This window comes from Mus caroli, unplaced genomic scaffold (genome assembly GCF_978045245.1).
Source record: "Mus caroli unplaced genomic scaffold, Mus_caroli_1 scaffold_11, whole genome shotgun sequence".
Taxonomy (NCBI): domain Eukaryota; kingdom Metazoa; phylum Chordata; class Mammalia; order Rodentia; family Muridae; genus Mus; species Mus caroli.
In genome coordinates, this window is record NW_028227266.1 from 51,696,096 (window position 1) to 51,709,145 (window position 13,050).

The 13,050-nt window shown below is 44.1% G+C and overlaps 1 protein-coding gene across 1 annotated transcript in view; it reads right to left on the bottom strand.

Annotated features, from left to right (window-relative positions):
* The window catches only part of Cul5 (cullin 5), a 42,993-nt gene extending 33,950 nt beyond the window's left edge, over positions 1-9,043 (bottom strand). The window contains exons 1-2 of the mRNA XM_021171863.3: positions 8,761-9,043; positions 317-426 (exon numbers count right to left, since the gene is read on the bottom strand). Of these exons, the coding sequence (XP_021027522.1) occupies positions 317-426; positions 8,761-9,009 (359 nt within the window). The 5' untranslated portion in view covers positions 9,010-9,043. The remainder of the gene's footprint in view (positions 1-316; positions 427-8,760) is intronic.
* Between the last annotated feature and the right edge of the window lie 4,007 nt (positions 9,044-13,050).

Genomic DNA, 13,050 nt, shown 5'->3' on the forward strand with positions numbered 1-13,050 from the left:
ACACATAAAATGAGATAAACAAATCTAAGAAAAAGAATGTAATGTCCCAGGTGAATCCCCTGGAAAAGGACTTTTGGGAATCTGTGCTTAATCTCCCCTTTAAATCTTCCGGATTTCAACACATATGTCTTTTCGCTGTATTTTCAGGCTTATAAGGTCACCTAGCAAGTCAAGGACCCTAGACTCTGTCTTGGGAATCTCCAACACAACTAGTAACAATACACAGGTTTTCCTATCATTTAAACTCAGTGTCCATCCAGTATGGAAAGCCACCAAAACCCACTCTGTTAGCAAACAGAATTACTGGATTACTTACGAAAATAGATCAAACCACTGCTGTTTTGTTACAGATTCCTGGCGTAAAAGCTTCAAAACAATTGGACGCATGAAATCCCACTTGTCTTCAAACTGGAGAGAACCTTTATTCTTAAAAATAAAAGAGATAAAATATGGCTTATTTTAAATCAATTAAATACAAAAGTTTCACATACTTTTATCTAAAAATATCTATCTCTTAAAAGATAGCCCGAGACCACCTGTAGTGGCGCAGGCCTTTAATCCCAGCATTCGGGAGGCAGAGGCAGGTGGATTTCTGAGTTCGATGCCAGACAAAGTGAGTTCCAGGACAGCCAGGGTTATACAGAGAAACCCTGTCTCGAAAAAAAACAAAACAAAAAAAAGCCCAGAAAAATAAAGAGATCAAAATTAATACCTTTCCAAAACAGAGTTCTTATAGGGTTAATCTTATAGCAGGGAATCAAAGATAACTATAAACACAAATCAGGGCTGAAGTTATAGGTTAGAATTATAGGCTGTGCGTGAGTCCCTGGGGTCAATCCTAGGAGAAGGGGGAAGAAAGAGACAGCAATACTAAGAATACAGTGGAATGTACAGGGAAGAATTTGTTATAGAGTGTGGCCTTCCCTCTTGGTTCCTTCCGGCAGATAATCCCAGGTCAACTGGAATGTGTACCTAAAACTAACCTTAGGTCCTGTGTAAGGATCAAGCTAACAAATGGTAGTTTTGGTAGGGGACTGGCAGGGTCAACATGGTCTCAAAAGTGGGGCTGGCCAATTTAAAAGATTAACAATGTAATTTAAAGAAGGGCTTTGTGTCAATGTAGAGTTCAAAGTACTCATGGACATAAACATTCTCGTCTTTGTGAAGAAATTCCACACTTATTGGACAGGAAGAAAGTTAGATTAGCTTCCTTAGGCATAATCTGTGTATATTGTCATACACTGACCACAGGAAGGATAACAGAAGCTACACTTGGGACCTCCTAGACTCCGTCCTATACTTCTCTCTCTTAAGCTGATCTTGAACTGAATGTTGCAGCTACATAACAAATAACAGTAATTATGCCAGCTTGCAGTAAAGCCTGAGTCTTCCTGGTGTTGAAAATGAATGGGTATCTTACAGAGACTTAATCCTCTAATTCTGTAGCTGTACTCAACTCTTCATACTGTAAAGCTGTCAGCCGCCGAGAGCGCGACATTTAAGAGCGCTCGCTACTCTTGCAAAGACCCTAGCATCGGCGCTAACTCACAACTCTCTGCAACTCCACTTCGAAGGGATCTGACTCCTGCTGCAGACTTCAGGGACACCAATCATGCACATATTGCACATACATGCATGTAAAATATTTACGTCCATGGATGTTTTTTTAAAAATGGGAGGGAGGGAGGCTGGGTGTGGTGGCTGAACTTGGAAACAGATGAATGTCTGTGAGTTCAAGGCCAGCCTGATCCACATAGTGAGTTCTAGGGCAAGCTATAGCTACAAAGACCCAGTTCAAAGAAACAAAATAAAACATTATAAACCCACAAAAGCCCACCAGGCAGTGGTGCCACTCACCTTTAATCCTGCTGTTTTGTTTTGTTTTTACCAAGACAGGGTTTCTCTATATATCTCTGGCTGTCCTGAACTCGTTCTGTAGACCAGGATGGCCTCAAACTCAGAGATCCATTTACCTCTGCCTCCCCAAGGGCTGGGTTTAAAGGTATGGGTCATCACCACCCAGCTTACTTCTAATTCTTAATATATCATGTTATATAAATAATTACCAAGTGACAAGGAAAATATCTGTATACGTGTAAAAGTCTAAATTTTTTTAAGTACTTTAAAAAAGTACTTTGATCCACAGTTGGTTGAAATCAATGCCAAAAGAAAATATTTCATCTTACAATGCTAATAAAATCTTGACATCAAATTTGAGAGCAGCCTGAGACACAAAGGAAACATATACAAAGATTTAAATGAGCATTATCAAATAAGTATATCAAAATACTAGTTCATCCTAACCATTTTGTCCTATGAATATCATCTTTTTTTTTTTTTTTTTTCCAAGACAGGGTTTCTCTGTGTAGCCCTGGCTGTCCTGGAACTCACTGTGTAGACCAGGCTGGCCTCAAAGTCAGAAATACGCCTGCCTCTGCCTCCCGAGTGCTGGGATTAAAGGCATGCGCCACCACGCCCAGCTTTTTATTTATTTATTTATCTTATTAGGAGGAAAAAACAAATTAGTCAGGTACTAGACAGAAAGAGGGAACAACCTCATTTGTACCAGTCAAGAGCTTAGCTCTTATTCAGGCTAAATGTATTTATACAACTTGTTCTGGCCAATAAATTTCATTCATTTCTTTTCTTTTTTGACTCCTCCCCCTCCCATTCATTTTCTAGTAAAGTAGGACTATTTTATGAAACTTATGATTTGTTTTTATATAATTTACTTTTTAAAGTTCTACCTATTTACTTTACATCTTCCTATGCGGGTGCATTTGGAGGTCAGAGGACAATTTCTGAATGTAGGTTCTCTTCTACCATGAGAGTCGCAGAGGACTGAACTCAAGTTCTCAGGCCTGGCAGCAAGAGCGTGAGTAGCTGGTCTGACTTGCCAGACCACACAAATGTTTTTAAGGATACTGCTTAGTCTAATTATTTATTGTAGGATTCTTTTTGTTCTATTTGTTGATTTTTATTTTAGTAGAGCTAGCTGTCCTGGAATTTGCTCTGTAGACCAGTCTGGCCTTGAAACTCACAAGAGATCTGCCTGCCTCTGCTTCCCAGTGCTGGGATTAAAGGCGTGTGCCACCACCTCTGCTTCCCAGTGCTTGGATTAAAGGCGTGTGCCACCACTGCTACCACAAGTTCTTAACCTGATGTTCAGATACTGCATGAAATCAGCAAACCTTCTAAATTATATACTTCAGAAACCATTTTTCAACATATTCTCTGACAACCTACATCAAATCTTCTGGGGTAATAATTTTACCTAAAACATTAAACCTACCATAGACCTACTGAACCCACTAGAATTCAGGATCAGCAGGCTTAATCAAATGATAAATTCATGTAAAAATGTAAAAGGGTCTATGGCGTCATATAAGACTAACAGGAAGTGATGTTTCTTCTAGTCACTTACAAAGGTTACCCCAAGGCCTTGCCCCAAGGGCCTACTGCTATCACCTAGTAATATTATAAAGACACTGAGAGATAAACACCAGAATTAGCTGAGCCCTTTTCCCTTCAACTGCAGAATTTAAGTGAGCCAGGCACAATGGCATATTCCTTTAAGTTCTAGCACGTAGGAGGCAGAAGCCCTGTCTGAATCTGAGTTCCAGGCCAGTCTGATCTACAAAGCAAATTCCGGGACAATAAAAGCTACAGAGTTAGGCCCTGTCTAAACAGAAAAACTTAGGTAAATTGAAAGATTAATTTTGTTCTCCTCGTGGAGCTAGCTAATGAGCTTGGCCAGATTTATGATCCCAAAGTATACATTACGTGCTAACCTTATGCCTGGCTTCCGATTACTTTTTCTACTGCTAATATTGTCCTGTAACTTCACTTCTCCTTCTAAAAAAAATATTGTATTTATGTGTGTCCGTCTGTGTGTACTTAAGTGCATGTGTAGTTGCCTGCAGAGGGCAGAAGAAAGCATTGGTTCTCTTTTACAGGCAGTTACATATAAGACACAAGGTGGGTGCTGGGAGCTGAACCCACATCATCTGCAAGAACAACCAGTGCTCTTAACTGCTGAGTTATCTCCCCAACTACTATCCCTCTTTTTGAGACAAGGTTTCACTATAAATCTCAGATGACCTAGCTGGCATCAAACCCAGAGATCCACCTATCGCCTCCGCCCCACCCTCACCCAGTGCATGCTATCACACTCCCTTCTCCTTTTCATTTCAACTAAATCATTCTATACAGGCACTTTTGGCAATTATAAAGTTAAGCAATGCAAGTCTTACAATCAAAATTCAAGATGCTACAGAGTATTGCATGATGGCTCAGTTGGTATGTACTTGCTCTACAAAAATGAGAAGACATGAATTTAATCATCCAGACCCCCCCCCCTTTTAAAGATTTATTTATTTTATGTATGTGAGCACACTGTCGATGTCTTCAGACACACCAGAAGAGGGCATCAGATATCATTACAAATGGTTGTAAGCCACCATGTGGTTACTGGGAATTGAACTCAGGACCTCTGAAAGAGCAGACAGTGCTCTTAACCACTGGGTCATCTCTCCAGCCCCGAGAATTCTTATTTAAAAAAAAAAAAAAAAAAAGACTGGGCACTGGGAGGCAGAAGGAGAAGGATCTTTGAGGCCAACCCTGTCTACAAAGCCAGTCCAAGACAGCCAGAGCTCTGTTTCACAGAGAAACCCTGTCTCAAACAAACAAACAAACAAACCGCCAAACCAAACCACTGAGTATGGTGGCCTTTCTGTGTAAGCCCAGTGCTAGTGAAAGAGTGGCATGTGTATCCCCAAGACTCCCTCCCAGCCAATCTAGGGTAACTGGAAAATTCTAAGCAAGTGAGAGAGAGCCAGTCAAAAAACAAGGTGGACAGCTCCTGGGTTGACTCTGCCTTCCACATCCAAACATATGCATATGCAAACACACAGCATCCACTCTTCAAAATTCCCTCCAATGCTCTCTTCCTAGTTTTCTTTCATCATCCCATCAAAAATATTTCAATATGTAAGGCACAAATAGCACACAGTAACATTTCTGAAACTTCTCCTGCCTTAAGAGAAAACCATCAGTACAATCTTCTTCAATATGGCAAATTTCCATAGAGCATGGGCATTATTATGTCTGTCTTTGAATTCCTTAGGGTACCGTTACATGTTGGTATCTAATAAAATACTTTAAGAATGAATAAATACTAGACACTTAGACTTGCTTGTTTGTACTTTTATATTCTGTCCAAATGATGAAAGTTTTCACTGAGAGAAAGCTGGGCATCCCATTTCAGTTCCTTTTCAGTTTCTTGTTGAAAGATCCAACTGAGATGGTTTAAAATGATTGGCAGGATGGACCATAGCTAAGCAAGAAAGTGATAAGGTCAGAAACCTAATTTGGTCTAGAGATCAGATTAGCACTAAGAGATAAAATTATGAAAGAGGTGTTGTAACTGCACCAGAACAACAAAATACAAAGACAGAAAGCTAAAGATTGAATCCAGAGAAATAATTTGTATGTTAGTGAAAAACAAGTGATTGTGGAAGACAGTAAAAACAAGGAGAAAAAAAAATCACATAAAAAAAGAGAGAAACAACAGAGAATGAGATGTAATACCTGACAAAAGGATGAAGCTTATCAAGAAGAATCTAATCTGGTTTGGCAATCAGGATATCCCTACTGTTCAGGCTCTTAACATCTGACAGCTTCAAGGTAACTGAATGGGCCAATTAAGGGAAAAGAGGGCTACAAAGGGCCCACGGGCAAAGTCTTACAGGCTTATACAAGAGATACAAGGCCTTCTTATAGTTACCCAGGGGAAAAGAAAAGAGCAGCAAGAGGGAGACACACCACCAAGTCCAGGAGGACACTGCAGGCTCAACAAAACAGGTGGAGGGCAACCTGAAAAAGAGCTGTGGTAATATGGGGAAATCAGAAAAACCCATGGTAGTGGTCAAGGGAAATAAATGAATGTGGACACTGCTGGTTAGTGTTAGGAACTAAGAGGAGTGAAAACATTTGAACAATTGCTGTTTGGAGTAGAAGAATCAACTGAAACTGAAGAGAATGAGCACTCTGGGCTCAGATGACAACTACAAAAGAAAAAGAACAGGCAGAATTAAGTATCAAGTAATCCAAAGTAGGAGATGAAATGGGGCTGTGATGAAATGCTCTACAGCTAGACTGTGTAAGGAAAACAGGGATAGGTCCCATATGAAAAGGAGTCAGAAGATTCAACCAGGTGCAAACTGTATGTCAAATATGCACTACAGACTCAAAAAAATTGCCAAAATCCAATTGACAGTTCACTTGATCTCACCAGAAAACATGATCCCAAATAAAATAAAATGCCAATATAAAAGCAGATCTTATTGCATCAGATTCTTAGAAATTTCATAAAGTTTCTAATCTTATTTTCTCAAATGTACTAGTAGTTATTTCTCTGAATTCTGTCAACTATAAAAACAAAACAACCTAACCCCAAACAAATGAGACAAAACAAAAACACCACCTTTCTGCAAGTCACAGCAAACTGGAATTTCCCGCCTGAAGGGACTAGGGCTCGTTACTGAGCATGTGTCAGGTACAGCTGGTAGATCTGGTACTGACTCAAACGATTCTTGTCTGGCCTACATCTCCCCTTTCTGACCGATGGACAGGCTAATTTTCTCTTTGGTAAAATCTACTTGTGGAAGTCCAAGGCATTTCTCAAATAAGCCAATATACTAATCCAACAAAAAATATGCTAATTTGGCCACTCCCCAGTAAGCTCTATAGCTACTCAAGGTAGTAACAGCCCTGAATTTAAAATCCCCTAAATTAAATCACAGACAGACCCTGGCTGGTCCTCACATATTCCAAAGACAAACTTCAGTCTCCCCATTTTATGATTAGTACTTTTCAAAATATGAGTATTTGGAATCCTCTCCCCAAAAGTGCCAACAACTAAAATAGGTAAATGTTTGACAATGTAGATAACAGAATCAAATGTCTGTTTATTATGTCCTTCATATTACAACAGTACTAGCTATCTAAAATCAGACTATTAGCCAGGCCTTGTGGGGAACACCCTGAATCCCAGCACTATACAAACCTCTCTTAAGTTCAAGAGCAGCCTGGTCTACACAGTGAGTACCAAGATCAGGCAAAGCTACAAAGATCTTTTTGAAAATTCATATATCTGGCTCAGTCAGTTACTGGTTTTTCCAATATATTGTCATGAAGTTACAGTACTTCTTTTTCTTTCTTGCTTTGAGTCAGGCTCTAATGACAGCCCTGACTGGCCTAGATTCAGAGATCAGCCTCCCTCAGCTTCAAAAATGTTGGGACTAGGGCTGGTGAGATGGCTCAGTGGTTAAGAGCACTGACTGCTCTTCCTGGGTCCTGAGTTCAAATCCCAGCAACCACATGGTGGCTCACAATTATCTGTAATAGGACCTGAGGCCCTCTTCTGGTGTGTCTGAAGACAGCTGCAGTGTACTTACATATAACAATAAATAAAGCTTTGGGCCAGAGCAAGTGGGGCTGGGGTGAGCAGAGGTCCTGAGTTCAAATCCCAACAACCACATGATGGCTCAGAACCATCTGTACAGCTATAGTGTACTCATATACTTAAATAAATCTTAAAAAAAAAAAAGAATGTTGGGACTAAAGGTCTGTGCTACCATATTGGAACTCAGAGCTTTAAAAATCATCCTAGTTATCTTTACTCCTAGCTGGGTCAGGTAGGCCTTTTCATTCCCCTCAGTCTCAGTGTAGACAAAGGATTTCTGTGAATTCAAGGCCAGCTAGGTTACACAGCAAGTTCAGGCAAGACGGGGCCAATGAGACCCTTTTTTAGGGGAGAGGTAGCCTTTTCTATTATTATTATTATTATTATTATTATTCATTCATTCATTCATTCATTCACACAGCCTGAGAACATAGTATTTATGTCCCCTCGGGTAATCACTAGTCCCATATTTCAGTTAGTAATTTCAGGTCAGAATTCTTACTAAAAAACACAAACTCGCCTCGTGTCTTCCTCAATCCTCATTTTTTTTTTTTTAAATGATTCTACATAACCTGCTCGCCCCGGGACTCTCCTGGCATTTACAACTTTTCAATGCTTTCTTTAAATGAAAACTTTTCTACACCCTAAAAGGATGGACGGCAGCACTTGATCGGGTGCCATCGATGTCCTATAAGGGAGGTCGGGATTGGGAGACAGTTCCTCAAGGGACAGGGAAAAGGTGGAAATAGACGGTCAGGCGTGAGAGAACTGGTGGGAAGGTGTGACATTCAGAGAAGGGAGGAAAGGGGTGAAGTGGCAGGCAGGCACTGACTGCTGTCTGACCTGCAGAGTGCGAACAGGAATTAAGGAATGGGGTTGGGGAAGTATGGGGGGGACCAGCCATTGAAACCTGCTAGGCAGCATTTTGCTGGAATTTTTTTCCCTATTTATGTCTTTGACACTCCATTCAGAAGGGACGGGCCCCAAGAGTCACAATGAGGGGTTGGTACGGCCCAGCGACACTGCTCTCGCTCCCAGCCGGGGGTTGGTCCCTTGAAAGCATCGCTGCGAGTCGGTCAGCCGGCGGGAGGAACCCACCAGGTCCTCTGGACCCCGAGGCCAGGGCCCGGCGTCGGGGTGCTAGGGCAACAGCCACCCCGGCTCGTTCCGGTGGACAACCCCGAACCGCTGCTCTCCTCACACACATCTTGCCGCTCACACGGAGCCCGGTCCTTCCCCGGGAGCCGAGCGCGTCGGTGGCCGGGCAGAAGCCGGGCTGCAGCCGGGGGGCTTACCTTTAACAGATTAGACGTCGCCATGTTCTCAACTTGGACTCTCGCGAGACGCGGCGAGACTTGGCGGCGCTCGGGGCCAGGCCTCCTCGAGAGGCCGGGGTTCCCAGCAGGACCCCGCAGGCCGCGGCGGGGGATGCGGGGGACGCCGGAGCGGCGTGCCGTCAGCGCCGAGCTCGTCCCGGGCACCCGTGCTTCCTCGGGCTTTCCAGCTACATGGTCACCCCGGCCTGCCCACGCGAGAGAGCGCATGCAAACGCTTGAGGAGACGCGAGCGGCGAATGGTGGGAAGGGACCGGGAGCCGACCTGACCGGGAAGAGGTAGTAGCCACTTCCCCGGGCCTCCCCAGCTCGCCTTCACTTCTGCCGCTGGGCTTGCACCCGCCTCGGCCGCCGGCAACGACTTTAGCTCGGCTTAGGGCCCGCACCTCAGGTTCCGTGGCGGCGTCACGTGACGCGGCGGGCGGGGGCGTGCTCGGGAGCAACCCAGGCGACAGCAAGCCACTGGGTCCCGAGGCCCGCGCAGAGGGTGGGAGCGCGCCCTCTGCTGGCTGGAGCCGGCGCAGCCCTCACGCGCTCGCCCCAGATCGGGATGGCTATTCAGAGCTCGGGATTAGATTAGTCTGGAAGGTTTCTTACTGCTGTCCTCAGGAAAGGCTGACAGGGAGAAGGCGCCCAGTAAATTATGCACAAACGTACTGTTATTCCGATAAAAAAAAAAAAAAACCCGGCTTGTTCAAGAAGTGATTGTTAATCTTGGGTTCCTTAAGATATATCCTAAAGCACCCTATAGTATTTTCTCCAAATTGCATCGCTTCCGATCACGAATCTCTGATCAAGGGAAGAGAATGTAATTTATACAGGGATCTCTCAGGTTAGCTGTTATTTAATGCATTATGCAAATTCATAATCCTACCCTTTGGGGGTTTAGTTGCTTGCTTTGTTGGTTGGTTTGGTGTTTGACGGAGTTTCTCTATGTAGCCCTGGCTGTACTGAAACTCCATCTGTAGACCAAGCTGGTCTTGAACTCAGAGAGTGGAGGGAGGTGCCTCTGCCTCCCAAGTGTTGGGATTAAAGGTGTGGGAAACCACCACCTGGTATCAAATTTGTTTCTTTGAAACTCATCTCTCACTGCCCAACAATTTTAGTCCCAGTACTCAAAGCAGAGGAAGGAGGATCTCCGTAAGATTGGGGACAGCCTGGTCTACAGAGCAAGTTTCAGAACAGCTAGGTCAAAAAAAAAAACCAAAAATACAAAAGTTTCTCAACATCCCTCCATGGCAGCCGGGCGTGGTGGCGCACATCTTTAATCCCAGCACTTGGGAGGCAGAGGCAGGCAGATTTCTGAGTTCGAGGCCAGCCTGGTCTACAAAGTGAGTGCCAGGACAGCCAGGGCTACACAGAGAAACCCTGTCTCAACAAAACAAAACAAAACAACAACAAAAAAAAAATGACATGAGAGCCAGGTGTGGTGGCACACGCCTTTAATCCCAGCACTTGGAAGGCAGAGGCAGGTGGATTTCTGAGTTCAAGGCCAGCCTGGTCTACAGAGTGAGTTTCAGGACAGCCAGGGCTACACAGAGAAACCCTGCCTCAAAAAAAAAAAAAAAAAAAAAAAAAAAAAAAAACCAGGGCTGGTGAGATGGCTCAGTGGGTAAGAGCACCCGACTGCTCTTCCAAAGGTCCAGAGTTCAAATCCCAGCAACCACATGGTGGCTCACAACCATCCGTAAGGAGATCTGGCGCCCTCTTCTGGAGTGTCTGAAGACAGCTACAGTGTACTTACATATAATAAATAAATCTTAAAAAAAAAAAAGAAAAAAACCAAAACAAACAAACAAAAAAACATAATTCTATTCATTTTTGGTTTTGTTCTGTTGTTTTTCACAACAGAAAGATTTCTCTGTGTAGCTCTGACTCTCCTGGAACTTGCTCTTTAAACAGGATGGCCTTGAACTCGGAGATCTGCCTGCCTCTATCTCCTGAGTGCTGGGATTAGAGTTTGCCACCACCTCAGCTGATTCCATACATTTTAATAGATTAATTACTGAATGCTGGAATTTATCACTCATGGCAGAAACCTTAAGTATTAATTAAACATTGTGAAAAGAACAGTGAAGAAGAAAAAAAAGCCAAGGATGCAAAAATAGAAGGGAGAATAGTCCAGAGAGATGACTCTGGGGTAAAAAACATACCGGCTGTCTGAAAAGATCCAGGAGTTCTGGTTCCAACATCCACATTTGGTGGCAAACATCCATAGCTCCAGTTCTGTGTGGATCTAATGCTTCCAGCCTCCCAGGGCCTCTGTACTCACATACATATACACAGAGAGATACACATACAACACACATGTACGTAAGTTAATTTTGACATGCCATGGCTAGCTCAAAGATTGGGCACTCCTAAACTTTCCCCTGCTACCCGGGTAGCCAGTGCCCACTTACCCGACTTCTTACACGAACAAGGCAAAGCTGTTTGGCCTTGCTCTCTTGGTGTTCTTATATCCAGTCCTTCTTCTCTCGAGGTCCTGCCCTCTCTCCATCGGCCCAGCCATTGGCTGTAAGGCAAGTCTTTATTACCAATCAGAGCCAGCTGGAGGCAGACTTCCTTTAGCCTATAAGCGGGACATGGCAAACAGGTGTTTGGGGTAACACAAGAGAACACCAGCCAATACAGTTTCTAAGCTTTGAACTTTAACCTCGGCTTCTTGAGTCTCATTAGCCTCCATCCTTTTAGGAAGAAATGTTTCAATCAAGGAGTAGTAGCCACACAACCTGCCATCCCTCCCTTTGGCTATATTCTTTCCATCCTTACTTCTATGATGTTCTCTGAGCTTATTGGGAGGTGTGGGTGGTAATTGTAGGTACCCGGTTGTTTCCTTCCATGGGAAGCTGAACACCGGGCCATTCTGCCACAGCCACAGTTATTCTCAGGAGGTTAGCTAACTGGTTAACGAGTCTCTGCGTACACTGCAGGAAAGGAAATCCCTCCAGGACAAACTAGGCTGACAGCGGCAGTAATTATGTGTATAATCACAAATGTTTAAAAGGCAATTTACTAGGCACATCATACTCACTTAACAGTGCAGTAGCAGTTGCTTCCCCACTGAGGCCTAAGACCTTCCCAGCCACTGGCATTTTGTCCTTTGTTACAGCACTGTGTCTAAGTTTTCTCTTGTGGAATAGACTAGAAGCTCAATCCTAAAATTAGTTGTTTACATCCCCAACAGTCATGCCACTGCGCACCAAGGGATGCATATCATTTCTCAGTGTAACATGAAGAGCCTTATTAAGAACCAGGCAGTGGTAGCACACACTTTTAATCCCAGCACTTGGGAGACAGAGGCAAGGTTGGAGGAGAACCTGGTCTACAGAGAGAGTTCTGTGGACGTGGGCTGTGGCAAAGGCACACCTGCTATCCACATGGATGTTAATTTTCTTGCTGGCTCCAAGTTCCAAGGCCTTGGTGAGGGTAATTAGCTCCACTTCCTGTGTCCATGTGCCATGGGATAGAGGTGTGTGTGTGGGGGGGGGGGAGGTAGAGGTTCTGCCCAGATGACTTTTGTGCCATCCACCACAGCAGTACCTGCTTGTCTCTGACATTCATGGAGAAAATTGCTCCCATCTATAAACCAGCTAGCCTCGGCTTTCAGCAGGCATCAGTTTGAGAGGTCTCCTTTTGGGCCAGCAGGGAGTGTATGTGGGCCCCCATTTTGGAGAGTATGTCCCAACAGAGTGTAGGGACAGTCTGGGGCAACCCTAAAAGAATGGGATACCCGGCCCATCCCTAGGTCCACTGTTCTTCGGGTAGTCCATGAATATATTTTGGTGCCAGTGGCTTCTTGGACCCAAGCTCTCTCCTTGGAAATGGCCATCAGCTTGGAAGACTAAGTGTTGAGCCCTGTGTCCACCAAGGATTGAGTGGGTTTCCTCTCTACTCCCAGAGTTATCCTGGGTTTTGGGAGGGGGTCCAAGCCCTGTCTCCCCTAATCACTGTCTTTATCCAGGGCTAAGACCTTTGCCTTTTGGGGGTGCTTTTCCTAAGGCCTGGGACTTCCTGCTCCCAGCTTCTGTTTGTTAGCGCATTCTCAAGCCCAGCAGCCTCTCTCTTTGCAGCATGCGCACTGGTCCTTTTTAAGGGATTTTCTGTCTCTCTCTGGTTGGAGTCTCTCTTCTCTGTTTTCCCTAACTACTGTAGCCCAGACTTTCTGTAGATTCCTTCCCTGTCCCTTCCCTTTTCTTTCATTTTGTTTCTCTGCTCCTTCTCTTTCTCTGTTTCCCTGTAATGGTAAAC